General features: G+C 43.3%; 1 protein-coding gene across 1 annotated transcript in view; it reads left to right on the top strand.

Annotated features, from left to right (window-relative positions):
* RYBP (RING1 and YY1 binding protein) overlaps positions 1-7,659 on the top strand; it is an 85,660-nt gene extending 78,001 nt beyond the window's left edge. The window contains exons 3-5 of the mRNA XM_021069217.2: positions 2,840-3,016; positions 3,111-3,209; positions 3,647-7,659. Coding sequence (XP_020924876.1) covers positions 2,840-3,016; positions 3,111-3,209; positions 3,647-3,899 — 529 coding nt within the window. The 3' untranslated portion in view covers positions 3,900-7,659. The remainder of the gene's footprint in view (positions 1-2,839; positions 3,017-3,110; positions 3,210-3,646) is intronic.
* The last annotated feature ends 7,770 nt before the right edge of the window (positions 7,660-15,429 follow it).

Below are 15,429 nucleotides of genomic sequence, written 5' to 3'. Positions count from 1 at the left end.
TTGTGAGGTTTTCGTGTTGTTGACCAGTAGGCAGGAGGAACATCAGGGGCTGTTTGTGAGGTGCAGGTGACTTCTTTGCTCTCTACCCATCCCTAGCTCTTTGTTCTGCTGATAGTACCAGTTGCTTACCAAACCAGGCACCACTTTTCATATCTGCGGTCTCAGAATCTCTTCTCTGATTTCTCATTTCCATATTCTGCCCATAACCCCCTTGTACCTTGAATCCCTTCACCATCTCAGAAGAAAGTGTCCCTATTCCTTTCACAAGACTTTTCTTAATTGTGTTCTTTCTCTCCTCTGCCCTGTGGCTAACTAACCCTGTCCTGCCTGTCTTTGGTCTTTCTCCCTCTTTCAGTGTATGTCATGGTGTAAGCCTTCCCTTTCCTATGGAAATCTCCTCAAACCCTGCTAACCCCTTTCTCCATTGCCCGGGGCCATCCTTTACCTCAACACCACAATTTTCAGAGAAGGGTTCCTATTGGCCACCTCTCAGTTAGTCATCTGACATTCTTTGGTCTCTTAGTCTTTGTAGCCCCAATTGTATGCAGCCTGCTTACCTGAAAGTTGGCATTGACCTCCTGATTATCAAAGCTTAGATCCACTTCTCGGTCCTCATCCTATTTTGTCTTTCTCTGCAGTGTTTATTTATTCTTTATTCATCCAGTAGGTAATTCTATTGAGTTACCTGCCACTGTGCTGAATGCCATGGTGACAAGGATGATTCAGATGTGGTTGTGCCATTCAGTAGTAGACAGTTGATTAGCACTTACAATGCAGCATGGTAGTGACATTGTAGAACTTTGTAGGACACTCTGGAGACAGGGATTGAAGTCTTGGTGATGAGGCTGGAGGTTCTCTGGGGCAAACGTCTGGTATGCTGTTACTTGTCGCTCTTTTGAAAGTGATCTTAGACTAGTATCCAGGTATCCTCTCTTGTTGCTATCAGATTTCTGTACATTGAAGTACACATACCAACTTAATTGAAATACTCCTTCAAGATGTTGTTAAATAAAGTTTTAATTTTTTTTCTCAGTTTTAACTCTGGTTGAGCTATTTCATTTTGACACCTGAGTATTGGTTAGTGTGTGCAGTTTGTTTAACTCTGATTTAAACTGCTGAGTAATCCACGTAGACAGCTGATCTGTTTGTGTCCCCAGTGAGAAATGGGGACACGAGAAGTGTTTTGTAGCGGTGATTATTTTCTTTGTAAGACTTAAGAGATATCCTTCCTCTTTGAAGGAGTAGAATGTTACAGTGGCTGCTGCTGCCCCTTTGTTAAAACCTGTGAAAAGAGAAAGATACCTTTCACCTGAGGAGGCAAGGGCTTAGAGTAAGGTCTTTCCTCCCTTCCTTTCAGAGCACTTCAGATCTGTGTTTGAATCTCTCGCTCAGTGGCAGGTGAGGCTGCTTGTGGTCCAGACTGATTTGTCCATATCTGTGACTGGGTTTCATAGTATGTCACTTGTGACCCAGACCTGTTTTTGCTTAGAGGAAACTTGCACTGGGGTTGGTCTGCTTTTGCAAAGCTACGCTACTGTGGAACCAGCACTGAGACACTCAGAACAAACCCAGCGACTTGTGCGTAGGCTCACCTTCATCCAGTCGTGGATTAAGCAGCTGTCCCCTCCTCGTCCTCTATCTCTCCTCAGCTGCACGACACCCCCTTCCAAGAGGTACTCCCGGAACCTTGCTTAACTTAGGGGTCAGCATGTCATGTATCAGCAGCTTTTTCTTTGTTTTCTTGCAAAAAAATGACAAAATTGTGTAAGAAAGAAGCTGGTTTTGTTTCTCCCAGGCTTGTTTTTTTAATTTTTTCCATTTCTGTTCCTCCCCCATTGGCCTTCTCATTGATGAGCCAGACCTAGTTTGTCCAGTTATTTTTCTCTGGCCAGTGCTTCTATCCAGGAGTGAGAAGGGCTGTAGGATCTGAAGGGGATCTTACGTCATGGCAGACAGTTGCTTCATCTTTTTTATAACCCATTTAGATATTTGTTTCCTACTTTGTACTTGGAGAGTTTATTATATTGTAAATGTGAATCTAGATGTGAATGAATGTCTTTGAAAATTAATATTGTGCAGAAATAATGCATGGGCTTTTCTTTCTCCTTTTGCCATTGGAGTCTGAATGGTCATGAATTGTGAGAAGCGTTTGGCACCACTTAGAATTTGTAAACAATAGTGTTAAGAGCCAGTGTCAGTTGGAGATTGGCACAGACATAATGGTAGATGGCACAATGAATGTGTCACTTGTCTAAGATGTTTTTTATAGTGACTTTCAGTCTTCACCCCCTTGGGAGCTAGTATGAACCACCTTTTATTGGTTTATATGTGTTGTCCGTGCCAGTCACAGAGCTGCAGGGGAGCAGACCAAGTCAGAATAATTAGATTGAGGAGTGAATGTCACACTTCTAATTTCATTCTCTTTTCAGGGGATTACTAGTGTCCATTTAATAAAATGAGATTAACCCTCTGCAGCAGGAGTATTTGAAAGCTGTCAGTATAATCTTGACAGCTCAAAAGAAGTATAGTGTTCTCAGCACTTTTAGAAATATCATGTTTTATTGGCCAGAAGTCTTGACTGCACAGGGAAATGGATGTGTGAGCATGTGTGTATATGCCATTAAAGGTAGATGTACAGAGAGGGGATTCGAAGGAGGAAGAAGTTTATGGATTTAGCCATACTATCAAGAAATAATAAAGTAGGAATAACACCATTTAATTTACTTTTCAGTTCCCAGATACCAGTAGTAAAATACCTAAGAAATTATGAGGCCAAAATTTTTTTTTAAAGAAATACTTAGACAGCAAATAATGACACATCTTTTCTTGAATGTTTTAGAAAACCTCGGATCAATTCTCAGCTGGTGGCACAGCAAGTGGCCCAACAGTACGCCACTCCACCACCCCCTAAAAAGGAGAAGAAGGAGAAAGTTGAAAAGCAAGATAAAGAGAAACCAGAGAAAGATAAGGAAATTAGTCCTAGTGTTACCAAGAAAAATACCAACAAGAAAACAAAGTAAGTTCTTGGGTAACTCAGAAGGTACTATATTATTTTGCAGGTGAATCAAAGATGCCTTTGAAATGCCTCTTTTTTGTATCTCTCCTTTTAGACCAAAGTCTGATATTCTGAAAGATCCACCTAGTGAAGCAAACAGTATACAGTCAGCAAATGCCACAACAAAGACCAGTGAAACGAATCACACTTCAAGGTATTTCAAACTGGAGTGAAGTACTCCACTGCTGCCCTGATTCACCCAGTCATAATCAAGAGCCCAGGGTGCTTTTGTACCTTTGTGTTCGGAGGCTAAGAAGGGATAGAGTGAAGACCTAGGTGTGGGACTCTTAACCTTCAAAATGCACACACATGGATATGAGAGACTTTTATATCACTGAGGCCAAAACAGGAGAAAGATACATTAATCGTAATTTGGCAGTGGTCCAAAGCTTTGCTAACTGATGGTGGTTTCTATTCTTACTAAGCTCTGTCGGCAGATTTGGCCCTAAGTGTTGGTATACATGCTGGCAGTTTAGTAGAGTCATTGCCACGGAGTAATGAAGTCTGCATGTTTGTAGATGACGTTGGCAGAAGTCTTTTTAATCTGTAGCTGTGATTTAACAGGCTCTTCCCCTGTGGTGTTGCTTTCAGGCCCCGGCTGAAAAACGTGGACAGGAGCACTGCACAGCAGTTGGCAGTAACTGTGGGCAACGTCACCGTCATTATCACAGACTTTAAGGAAAAGACTCGCTCCTCCTCGACATCCTCATCCACAGTGACCTCCAGTGCAGGGTCAGAACAGCAGAACCAGAGCAGCTCGGGGTCGGAGAGCACAGACAAGGGCTCCTCCCGTTCCTCCACGCCAAAGGGCGACATGTCAGCAGTAAATGATGAATCTTTCTGAAATTGCACATGGAATTGTGAAAACTATGAATCAGGGTATGAAATTCACATTCTCCACCTGCCCATGCTGCTCGCATCCCTGGAGAATCTTCTGTGGACATCGACCTCTTAGTGATGCTGCCAGGATAATTTCTGCTTGCCATGGGCATCTGGCCACCAAGGAATTTCGCACCCTGACAATTACTCTTGACACTTTTATGTATTCCATTGTTTTATATGATTTTCCTAACAATCATTTATAATTGGATGTGCTCCTGAATCTACTTTTTATAAAAAAAAAAAAAATCTGCTGTGCACAATTTTCCATGTACATTACAACTGGTTTTTTGTTTTTGTTTCGTTGGGAGGGGGCGGGCTGGGGGGGGTACTTTTATTTATTGTGTTCACAAACTCCATCCTTTCAGCATATCCTTTTTAAGTTTAGTTCTTTCTTCCAGTTATACTATGTACTATCAGTTTTGATATAACTATATATATATAAATATAAAATTATATATAAAGGGTTATTTGAAACCAATCCATGGCAACGCTGGTGCTTGATACACTGTGAAGTGAATACAACATTGAACAGTTACAGATCTGGGACAGTCCCTTCTATGAAAGTGCTGAAATTAAGTTAAAATCAGTCTTACATGAAGTATGTTCCAACCCACACGGGAACTTGACTCTCTCATCTGTCTAAAGAATACTGGACGATATAAAAATATATATTTTTTAAACAATGTGATCTCAAATTCAAAGACTGCTCCAGATAGCCTGCATTTTTTGATGGAATAACTGACAAATCACAAGTGGTTTAGTTGGGAGGGCTTTGATCATTCATAAGTAACTAAACTAGCTCCAGAATGCCAAGTATTCGTGTAAATTACGGTTAACATGTTAACATTGCTGTTCTTACATAAGCATTCATGAAAATACGGTATTCTGTAACTCGAATTCCATCCATTTTCCAGACCTCTACTCATGTCTGAGGTAAATCTATAAATTTTCTCTTAGTTTTAGGATTAAAACTGTCTAAGCTGTATTTTTGGTCCATACAAGAAGCAAATCCCTGTTTCCACTTTGCACGTGACAGGGCAGCAGCTGTGTTTCGTTGAATTGAAATTGTTTGCCTCACGTCCCCTCGTTTCCCTTACCCTACCCATTCAGTTATGGGAATTCTTTTTCTTTCTTAAAATCTAGTCTTGTTTGCTTGACTGAACAGAGGTTATCAGCTGCACATCCAGTCCTGACATGGAGCTTTTCGGTGGTGTTGGGAGAAGGTTCTCAGTCCCCTGCTGTGGGAAGGAACTCAGTGGTGAATGGGTGAAGCGAAGCGCCGGCAGCCAGAATTGCAGGGACAGCTCCTACTTCCTGCAAGCCTGTGATCTTTTTCATCCTCAACATAAAGACAGCTTGAGTAAACTCTCTTTGAAAAAAGATTCTTATCACTCTTTTTTTGAACTGTCCTGCAAAAACAAAATATGAGGGGGGAAAAAAAAAAAACCACTGACAAGACTCCACCCCTCCTCTTTTTTAAAATGTTTTGTTTTATTTGGATTGAGGGTCTGTCTGCTTTTCAACTCTTAACATTCATATCCACAGAGCTCATAGACTTCAGAGTCACTTCAAGCATGGGAACTTGATGTCACCTTCCTTTATTTGACCATACTTTAGGGACTTCTGGGAGGGCAGCAGATTGATAATGAAACACCACATTTTGGTGTGAAAACCCTGGTTTGCTTAAGAATAGAAGTAATTTCTGTCTGTGGAGGCAACAAGTAAAAAGAAAAATTAACAGCTTGATTTGAGTAGCCAACAGGAAAGGCTCCTTTCACATTTACATTAAAACTATTCTGTAGTTACTAATGTACCATCATTTAAATTCTCAAAGGTATAGAAGATAAAGCAGTGCCATTTGTTGCTGTGGTCTATTCTCAAATGCATGGACAATGTCCCCCCCTTTTTAAAATAACTGCTTGTATCTGGGATGCAAGCTATACTTACCTTTTTAAATACATTTTTAAAGTATTTATTAATGAACCAAAGGAAATCCGATGCTTTCTATAAGCATCAGAATATATAATACATAGTGATTTGACTATGAATTTTAAATCCACATTTTAATATTAGTGGGGTATTGCAAAGACATTCCTTCTAAAGTTTTAATATTCCTTTAATAAGGGTCTCAGGGAGGGTAAATTAGCCATATTTATTTTCCAGAGATGTAAGGAATTGCTAAGTTTTTTAATTAACTTTTTAAAAGAAATTTAAATGCCACCAAACTCATGTGGGTTGCACTGCTTTTGGAACCAATAAGTGTTGGTATGCACTTTGTTCAGAAACACTGTGTACTTTTTTCAAAATTAGTTTCATGTAAAGTGATTGGACCCCTAGATTAGTGGAAAAAGCTGATTAACCAGCTACTCAGAGGCTGCTAATTAATTCATTGCCAATGTCTTGGTTTTTTAGTTTTGCCTCCGTGATAATAAAAGAGTGGAGAGGGGTGAAGTGAGGGAGGTTGCTGATTTGGTAGAAACTGCAGCCCACAGAGGGACTGCTCTCGCCAATGCGGTGTCATCGGGCCCGCCCTTTAGCTGCTGTTGTGTATTCTGTTACGGTAGTGAGGTGGTGTAGGTACTTTAGACTTTTAATTTCCGAAGTTGATGACATCCCTCAGGCATGTATTCTGGAAATGGAATTCCTGTAACTTCCTGCATTTGCAGTTTGCCCTACAATTAGTAGGCAGCATGTAAAACACTAGTGTAGATGATAAAGATATATATTCAAAGAGGACCAGAAATACTTGGTATTCAGCGGCACAGTAAGCAGGTTATAAAAACGAAACAAAAGCACAGTGTTAACGCTTGCAAGTTTCCATTTGTTTTAATACTACGCAATCTTCCACATTCAGGCGTGTGCATGTGCACACGCACACAAAGACCTTAATTGACCTGCTCTGCTTGAGTCATGAAGTTCAAAAAAAAAAAAAAGTAAAGACATCTTGACACCCACAAAATAATTGAAAAATTTCAGTTTCAATCGGGATATTTAAAACATTGGCAGAAGCTTCTGTGAGTTTAGTTCCACTAAGATGTTTCACCTGCCTTATCAAGACCATTCTCAGTCTACTTTTTTAAGCTACCGTATCTTAAATTATTGAAAATTTATTAATTGCTGAATATATAATAACCTTTGCTTGTATGTAACCGAAAATGGTTTAAGAGCCAACATTTAGAGTATGACAATGGAGCTGAACAGTTTTTAATGCGCAAGCAGTTCTGTTCTTGTGTATGACTTGTAACCTTAATTTACTGTGTAAAGATGGTTACATTATTTCCTTAGCTTTGTTTGTTGGAGACAAATAGAGAATGCTTGTTAAGTATGTCAAAACATAATCTTGTGAATTTTTTGTTACTGTATTATACGAGCTATATTTTTCATTTGCCCAGAAAGACAGCTTGTATAACGCTTTTGGAAGTTTCTGCTCTGTAATGTCTTTAGAGCTGACAGTCTGTTAGGTTTGTTTTTTTCTTCATGCTAAAGTGTCAGTTGGTGGTTTTGTGAACTGGTCAGAAATTCACAGGTCTTAAATGTTTGGGGGAAATTTATATTGGACACTGCTCTTTGTCTAGCAAATAAAAGATGTTAATATATTCCTGTTACTGGCATGTGCACGACTATGTTATTAGAAGCCACTTTATCGTTTTCCTGCTTTAAATAGAAATGTCTATTTATGAATTCTGCTTGTAGTTTTTTCACAAATAAAATAGTAAAATTTACATTGAAATCTTTATTTTTGTCTGTGTAGATTTCCCGTAGGAACATAGTTACATTCTGTACTCAGGTTTTGCACTTGTGTAATATTTCCAGAGAAGACAAGGTTAAGAACTTGAGTTTGTCATATGCTGGAGTTGATTCGTGTGTCAGTACACCACTCAGAGCAGCAGCAGAAAATATAATTAAAAGAACTGCTGAATTTTGGAAATGAGCTGATACCTCTAAACATGTCCTTTGAGATAGGTTGCAGTGATTTAAAGAAGGAGATGGTGGCTAACGGTTAATTCAGTGTACAGCTGAGAACCCTCAAAAGACAACTCATTTCTGGCCAAGTGCAGTTAGGTAGATTGTGACTCTGATGTAAAGGAAAATGAATGTCGAAAGCCACATAGAACCAGCTTACTGCCTCATGCTGGGGAGACTGCTGCCCGGGCAGCCACTCTAACCTAGAGAATATGGAAACCACTTCAGACAACTTCTAAGATTCATCCCTGATGACTCTTCTCTGTCCTGGCTCTGCACTTCAACTGAGGACTGAGAGGAAGAGAGTGTAACTGTGACAGGACCCTAGTTTGAAACTGGGTTTGTCCTGGTAAAAGAAAACCTAGTGACCTTCTTTTTTGTTCTTATTTTCGCTACTGAGATATCACCCAGGTCTGGCTCCTTAGGAGTCTTGGAAAGGATCTGGAAGGACTGGAGAGCAGAGACCAGATGGTGTGTCTGAGGTTTCCCAGGGCCCTCAGGTAGGCCATGGGCTGTACCCCGACCTCTTAGCTTTCCTTGGTACCTGCAGGGTCCTTTTTGAGGGTTCCCACTGCTGGTGGCACTGTCAACACCTTTGGGGAGGATGGGGGCTCCCCACACCAGATGGAGGCCTTACAGCAAGAGCCTGACCCCTATGTGAAAGCACAAGGATGTCTTTTAGGAAGAGTGGATTCTTTCAGTTGTGAAGATGAGAAGGGAGTTGAAGGCTTCTTTTTGAGCTAAATCCCAGCACTGACACCACATGTCCAGACACTTACTGAGGAATACCGTGGCTGATATGGGACACCATGGTGGTGAGAAGCTCTTGCTGAATTCATCTTGGTTAAGGGTGGGATGATGTCTGCAGCTGGAAAGTGCCCAGGCTGGGCTCTGCTTCCACAGTCCCATGACAAGGAAGCTGGCAAGCCTCTGCCAGGGTCATTGAGAGGATGAAGGCTGTCAGGGAGGCCCTGCGACTTTGAACCCCGAGCTCCCAGCAGTTCTGAAGAGCTCCTCTGAAACCTTAACATCATAGAAAAGCAAGCTTCAGAACCATCCTCATATTAGGATTAAAAACATGATCAAGGCCTTGCTTGCTAATAATCAAGAAAAGCCAGGTTCACATCTGGCTGCCTTAATGCTGTTTGTAAGGAAAAACAGTCTTCCTGGCAGCATTGGCCCTGCTAAATGGAGGAGAAATGGACCACTGAGAACTTCAGGAAAGGCTTTGATTTTTTTTAGAAAACATCCTAGGCTATGTCTGGAGAGTTGAGAAGAGGGCTCAGGTCTGGGTTGACCCTGGAGTAAAAGGTATCCAGCTGCAGTGTTGTGCTGGTCAACCTGCCTTCTCTGCAGGCATTAACCCCAAGGCTGGGGTGGAGGCCTGGCTGTAAGTCATCCAGTGAAGAGGCATTTCTCTGGTCCCAATAATGCCCGCATCCAGTGCTGTTCTGATCAACAGCTAATAGGGTTAAGTGTGCAGAGAGGGGGGCCAAGGCCACAAATGACGCTCCTGCTGGTGCTTTTGACTTAGATCAGGCAAATAAGTGACACCACCCACCCTGTTCTCCCTGCCTTGCACGTGAGGCCGGCATCACAAATCCATCACAGTACTCTTTTTTTTTTTTTAGCTGAATTCAGACTTGGAAACCTCAGCACAACTCTACAGGGGTCCCAACCCCACGTTCCTGCGAGGAAAGACTCGTTTGACCTTCCTGCCCTGGACCAAACCCGCCCAAAGGCAACTGGGGAGCCCTGCAAAGCAGTTTCCAATTAACTCTTCAGTTGTGGAGCATCTGCTGGGGCCATAGGACTTCCAAGCAGAAGGCTTGGAGGAGTCAGGAGAGAGATTTAAATAACCGACACTGGCTCTTCAAAAAGCTCAGCTTCCTCATGCAAAACAGGACCCAGTGAGGAAGCCAGTGCTGAGAACTATCCCTTTAAATGCCAGACCCACTGGCCTGCCAGCTAAGATGAGTGCTGGGTGTCACCATGTAGGCCAGACCAGGACCTGCTCAGGCTGTAGCACCGGTTCTACCAACCTTGGGGACTCTTAGATAACAGGGCAGAACACCAAACGGATGTGATTCCTGGAAACAAAAGGATACACCTTTGGAGCCAGAACTGGGTGAGATTCCCACCTTCAACTGCCTGGGTGGCCTTGGGCAAGTCAGCCTCCCCGGGCTCATTTTCCTCTTTCTGAAACAAACCTCTCCTGGTCTGTTCTCTGCTCTTAGAGGCCAGGAGCCAGTGGTTATTTGTAGTTTGCTGTGTTTCTAGTATGGAGAGCAAAACTCCCTATAGTCATTCTAATGCTTCACTGATGTTAACACCGGGAATGAATAAGGAGAGTTTGTTTTGTGGTTGTCTTATCTTGTTTTTAAATATTTCCTTTATCTATCTATCTATCTATCTATCTATCTATCTATCTATCTATCTATCTATCATCTTCTTGGCCTAGAGGAAGGAGCAGCTGTTTGGAAACCACATGTAAACAAATCAAGTCGGTGCTTGGTGTTTGTCACTATAAACAGTATTACAATAAATATGGCTTTTCGTCATTAAAAGTTTGAGTTTCCTCATGATGGTCACTGACCCCTTATTATCAAAAAGGAAAAAGAGCTCCTGTTGTGGCTCAGTAGGTTAAAAATCCGACTAGTATCCATGAGGATGCAGGATCGATCCTTGGCCTCAATCAGTAGGATCTGGCATTGCTGTAAGCTGTGGTGTAGGTCACAGCTATTGCTCAGATCCCGCATTGCTATGGCTGTGGTGTAGGCTGGCAGCTGCAGCTCTGATTCGACCCCTAGCCTAGGAACTTCCATATGCCGTAGTGCGGCCCTAAAAAAAAGAAAGAAAAAGAGTCAGGGGAAGAATTAGAACTCTGCATTGTACCTGGCATCACCACATTGTAGGAGCTTAAGAAGTGTTGGTCTCTGGGTTTCAGATGTAGACGTATGCATACACACACACACACACACACACACACACACACACAAGCTCCTAGTGCACAGGAGTTTGAACCACTTATATTCTTACTGGAGAGTGGGTTCTAGATGAGAACCATCTTTCAGCCTGAGTAATTCAGCACTTGCAGCAGCAGTCTCAGAATGTGGAGAGCTCTCTCTGTGGAAGCCAGGCTGTATATATAATATTGTACTCACTGCCTCTTCTCATTTTAAGGAATTGATACTCATTTGGAAAAGTTTACTGTAGAGTTAGCTCATTGGCTGGACTCTTTAACAACTTGCCAGAGTGGAAAATATGTGAATTTGAGGCTTTCCCGAGAGGCAAGACCCTCTAATAAATTATACTATAAAGTTCCAAGCAACTCCTCCTTGCAAAAATCATGCTGACAGTGCAGCCAAAGGCAGCAAACAAACTGGATAATAAGACAGAGGATCGCAGCATCTCCCATTTATCGTGCGCTTGTCCTGCGCTGGTGGGCAGATGGGCTGGCTCACTTGTGCAGCCAGCAAGAGATGAGGACCACTTTGGTGAGCTGCTGAGCGAGGCGGACTGCCAACTCCTGGCCGGCTCGCTGCTCTACTGGAGAAGCAGATAAACCCCAAGTGGGAACTTAAGCCCCAGTGCAACTGAGTAAACTGGGAGTGGAGACACCTGGGAGTTGGAGGTGGCGGGAAACCCAGTTCACTCTAGGACTTTTATGTGTGTTCCCAGCCTTATGAGAGTTCCTATTTCATTCTGACTCTGGAAACCTTTTCTATTCAACATACACAGTCACCATCATAGCAAAATGCATCGAAGTAGCAAGAACAGCACACTTTATTGTTACTGTTTGAAATGGCTGATGTGTGTTAACTCCTTTAATCCTCACAGTAACACTGTTGATTACAGCCAGAGTGGGCAAACTACAGCCTGCATGCCTCATCCTACCCTAATGCCTGGTTACATACAGCCGGATAGCTAGGAGGTTTTCATATTTTGAAATGGTTGAAAACAATTTTTTAAGACATATTTGTGACATGTGAAAATTATATGAAATTCAAATGTCAGTGTCAATAAAGTTTTATTGGCACACAGCTGTGCCTGTTCATTTAGGTCTTGTGTATGGCTGCTTTCCTGCTACAATGGCGGAGTGGCATCATTGCGACAGAGCCTGGGAAGCCCACAGAGCCTAAAATATTTATCTGGCTCCTTCTAGAAAAAGTGTGCTGATCCCTGGAACACATGCCCATCTGTCTCTTTCCAGGAGGTGAGAACTGACATAGCCCTCAGTGTCTAAAATGGTTTCTGGTATAGTCAGCGCTGGGTAAGTGGTTGTAGAATGAAGGAATCACCAACTGTCTGTTTTACAAAAGTGGAAACTTGAGCACAAAGAGGTTAAGGAACTTGCCCAACGTCACCGAGCTAGTAAGTGGAGAAATTAGGATTTGAATCAAGTCCACCTAATCCAGAATCTTGACTTTTAGTTTTCTAGAGGCTGAATGGGCAGCCAGCTCCCAAGCAAGTTCCTTGGAACACCAGTTAGGTCAGAGCCTAGCTATGGCCAAATAAGTTTTGGTAAGTGCTCTTTAATGTAGAAGCCCTCTTGGAGTTTCTTAGTGATCATTAGTATTTCAAAGGCTCTGAGAAGTCCTGCAGGGGAAAAAAAAATTAACTATCTTTAACATGGTGTTTATACTTATTTGACTTAACTTCTCCTAACTGGTCAAACTCTGTCCAGAAAGAATTTAGTGACAAGACTTGCTGTTAAGACAAATTATGGTTGAATCTCTGTGACCTTGAGAAAATCATTTGGTGAGCCTTTCTGAACCTCAGTTTCTCTGGAGAATGATAAGGTGTTTGGAAGGATTTAGTGAGACAAGGCGTTTCTGGCTCCCAGTAGATGCTAACAAAATGGTAATTCCCTGCCCCACTCTGGGTAAACTCAGCTGTTTGGCACAACTGCCTCTTCCCACCCCGGAGGCCGCATTTGGAATCCGTGTTTGCTTTGCAAAGAGATCGCTCATTTCACCTTCAGGTGCCAATTAGTTACCGAGATAAGACCATCAGCGCCATAAGCCAGAACAGCTATTGCAGAAGAGAGAAGGTTCTGGCACCTTCATTGCCAGAAAATTCTCCTGGAGCACCTGCACGCCAGCAGTGTGGCCTTGGCGGGGTCGGTGTGGGTGTGGGGTGGAGGGGAAGCTCCCTGCCTTGTGGATTTGTCTTCCACCACTTCCCAGGGAGGATTTCACTGCGGCTTCGACTGTCAGCAGCGCACTTGAATCTGCTCTCTTCTTAGTCACACTCCTGCTTAAGTGAATCCCTGGATGCCAGAAGCCTTTCTTCCTGACAGCAGGTGAGATGCTGGCAGCCTCTGGATGTGACCATCCACTTCAGTGCCTGAGAAAATCCCCCCTGCCTCACCACCACCCAGACATCTGAAGATTTTGCTTAATGGAGTTGGCGGAGCCCCGGGGACCCCAGTGTGAGACCCGCTCCACCTGTGCCAGGGACCCTGTCACTGCTGCCTTGGAAGGGCTGCCGAGGCAGGCAGGCAGGCAGCAGGAGAAGCGAAATACACAAGACTGGTACCGAAGCGTGGAGGGTGGTGACACACTACTTTAATGTGAATTTTATCAGTAAAACACAGGACCTCAAAGAAATGTCACTCTCTCAGTATATTCTGCTGCTTTGATGTGTGCTTCCCTTGAAAAGTTAGAGGAAGCCTGCTATTTTCCTGCCCCCCAGCTGCATAGAGCCTAATTTGTGGAGGGGGAGAAGGAGGCAGTAAATGTCTATTTGACAATGGCTACATGCGTCTGCGAATCTCTGGCAGTCTGTAGATAGAGCCAGCGGTCTTCCCCCACATGTACTCCTGAGAACCTCAAAACAGTGTCACCTCCCTCAGTTCTTAGCCTGTGTCTCCCTCCCATGAAGCCAGCCCCCCTCCCAAAGCCCAGCATTGACCCTGCTGCTGTTTTATGGTAAAGCATAGCTCCTGGACAGCAGGTAGTCAATCCCCTCACCCCCTTCCCCATACAGAAGGTTCTGACTTGGCCTTACACTTCTCCTGGAAGACATGACCTTCCACTCCAGGGCCACCGCCCTGCTAGGAGCTTGCATCTCAAGACGCAGCAGGCCCTGTGGGAGGAGCCAAGGTGGTGGCCAGCCGCCCACTGTCCTGTTGAAAGGCTTAAGATTCTATCTGTTGAGTTTTCTTTGGAAGGCTTGGCTGCTTTTCTCTTGATTTGTCAGATGTCAGTATGTTTACCTTCACTTCACAGCCTGACCTGGCCTTCCACGAAACCACCATTGTGGACCGTGCAGAGATGCATCGTGATAAACCTCACCCAGTGTTGCAAAGGGCATGCTCAGTCTGAACAGCCTGAGCCCAGGTCCAGCTGATCAAATGGCCTTATTTGAATATAAGAACACTGACATCTCCCAATTATGCAATAGAGACTTAATGTCCTTGAAGGACTGAAGGGAAGTAAGCATCCTTTAGCTTTGCCTGATTCCTCAAGCTTCCAGCTTGAACTTAAATGTGATGGCTGGAACTCGGTTGTCTCAACCTATGAGGTCACCTTAAGGATGGAAGCCAACGTAGTAAAGATAACAAGAGCTAAAATCGAGCCTGGGTGCCATGCCCAGCCCCTGACCTCTTTACAGATGAGAAATGAGCTTCTCTTTAATTTAAGCCATTGTGTACTAGTTAGGGTTCTCCAGAATAAAAGAACCAATGGGAGATGTACAGTTGACCCTTGAACAACGTGGGAGGTTTAGGAATGCAGATCCCCTCCCCATGCAGTTAAAATCTGAGTACAACTCAGAGTCAATCCCCCACATCTGTGGTTTTGCATCTGAGGATTCAACTGATTCAACTAACTGGGGATCCAACCAACAACAGACTGTATAGTACTGTAGAACTGATTTATTGAAAAAAAAATCTGCATCTAAGTGGACCTGAGTTGTTCAAAGCGTGTTGTTCAAGGTTCAGCTATATATGAAGGATAGTTAGATAGATAGATGAGACAAATTTGTATATCTCTCTAAAGAGAGATATGTTATAGACATTGGCTCACATGATTGTAGAGACCGAGAAATCCACAGCCTGCCATCTGTCAGCTGGAGAAAAAGGAAAGCTGGCGCTCGATTCGGTCTGCGTCTAAAGGCCTGAAAACTGGGGGGCTGCTGGTGTTAATCTCCATCTGGTCCGAACTCCTGAGACCCAGGAGTGCAGACGCCCTGAGGGCAGGAGAAGCTTGTGTCCCCACTCCAGCAGCAGAAGAGGAAATTCACATTTCCTCCACTTTTTCCTTCTGTTCAGGCCCTCTGTGGATCTGCTGATGCCCACCCACAGTAGTTCAAGTTCAAATGGTTCAACTGATTCACATTCTCATCTCTTCCAGAAACACCCTCAGAGACACACACACCCCTCAAGAAGTGATCTTTTACCAGCTCTCTGGGCTTCTCTTAGCTCAGTCAAGGTGACGTATAAAATTAACAATCACACGCTATTATTTGGGGATTTTCTCTTACATGATGGTGAAATTAACATTAAGCGAGAACAAAAATTCCTG

Source organism: Sus scrofa, chromosome 13 (genome assembly GCF_054392235.1).
Source record: "Sus scrofa isolate SSC_HxYL_T2T_F1_AM1 chromosome 13, Sscrofa_HxYL_maternal_Yorkshire_Landrace_v2.0, whole genome shotgun sequence".
NCBI classification, from domain to species: Eukaryota; Metazoa; Chordata; class Mammalia; order Artiodactyla; family Suidae; genus Sus; species Sus scrofa.
Note: the sequence above shows the minus strand (reverse complement) of the source record. Positions and strands in the feature narration are given on the sequence as shown.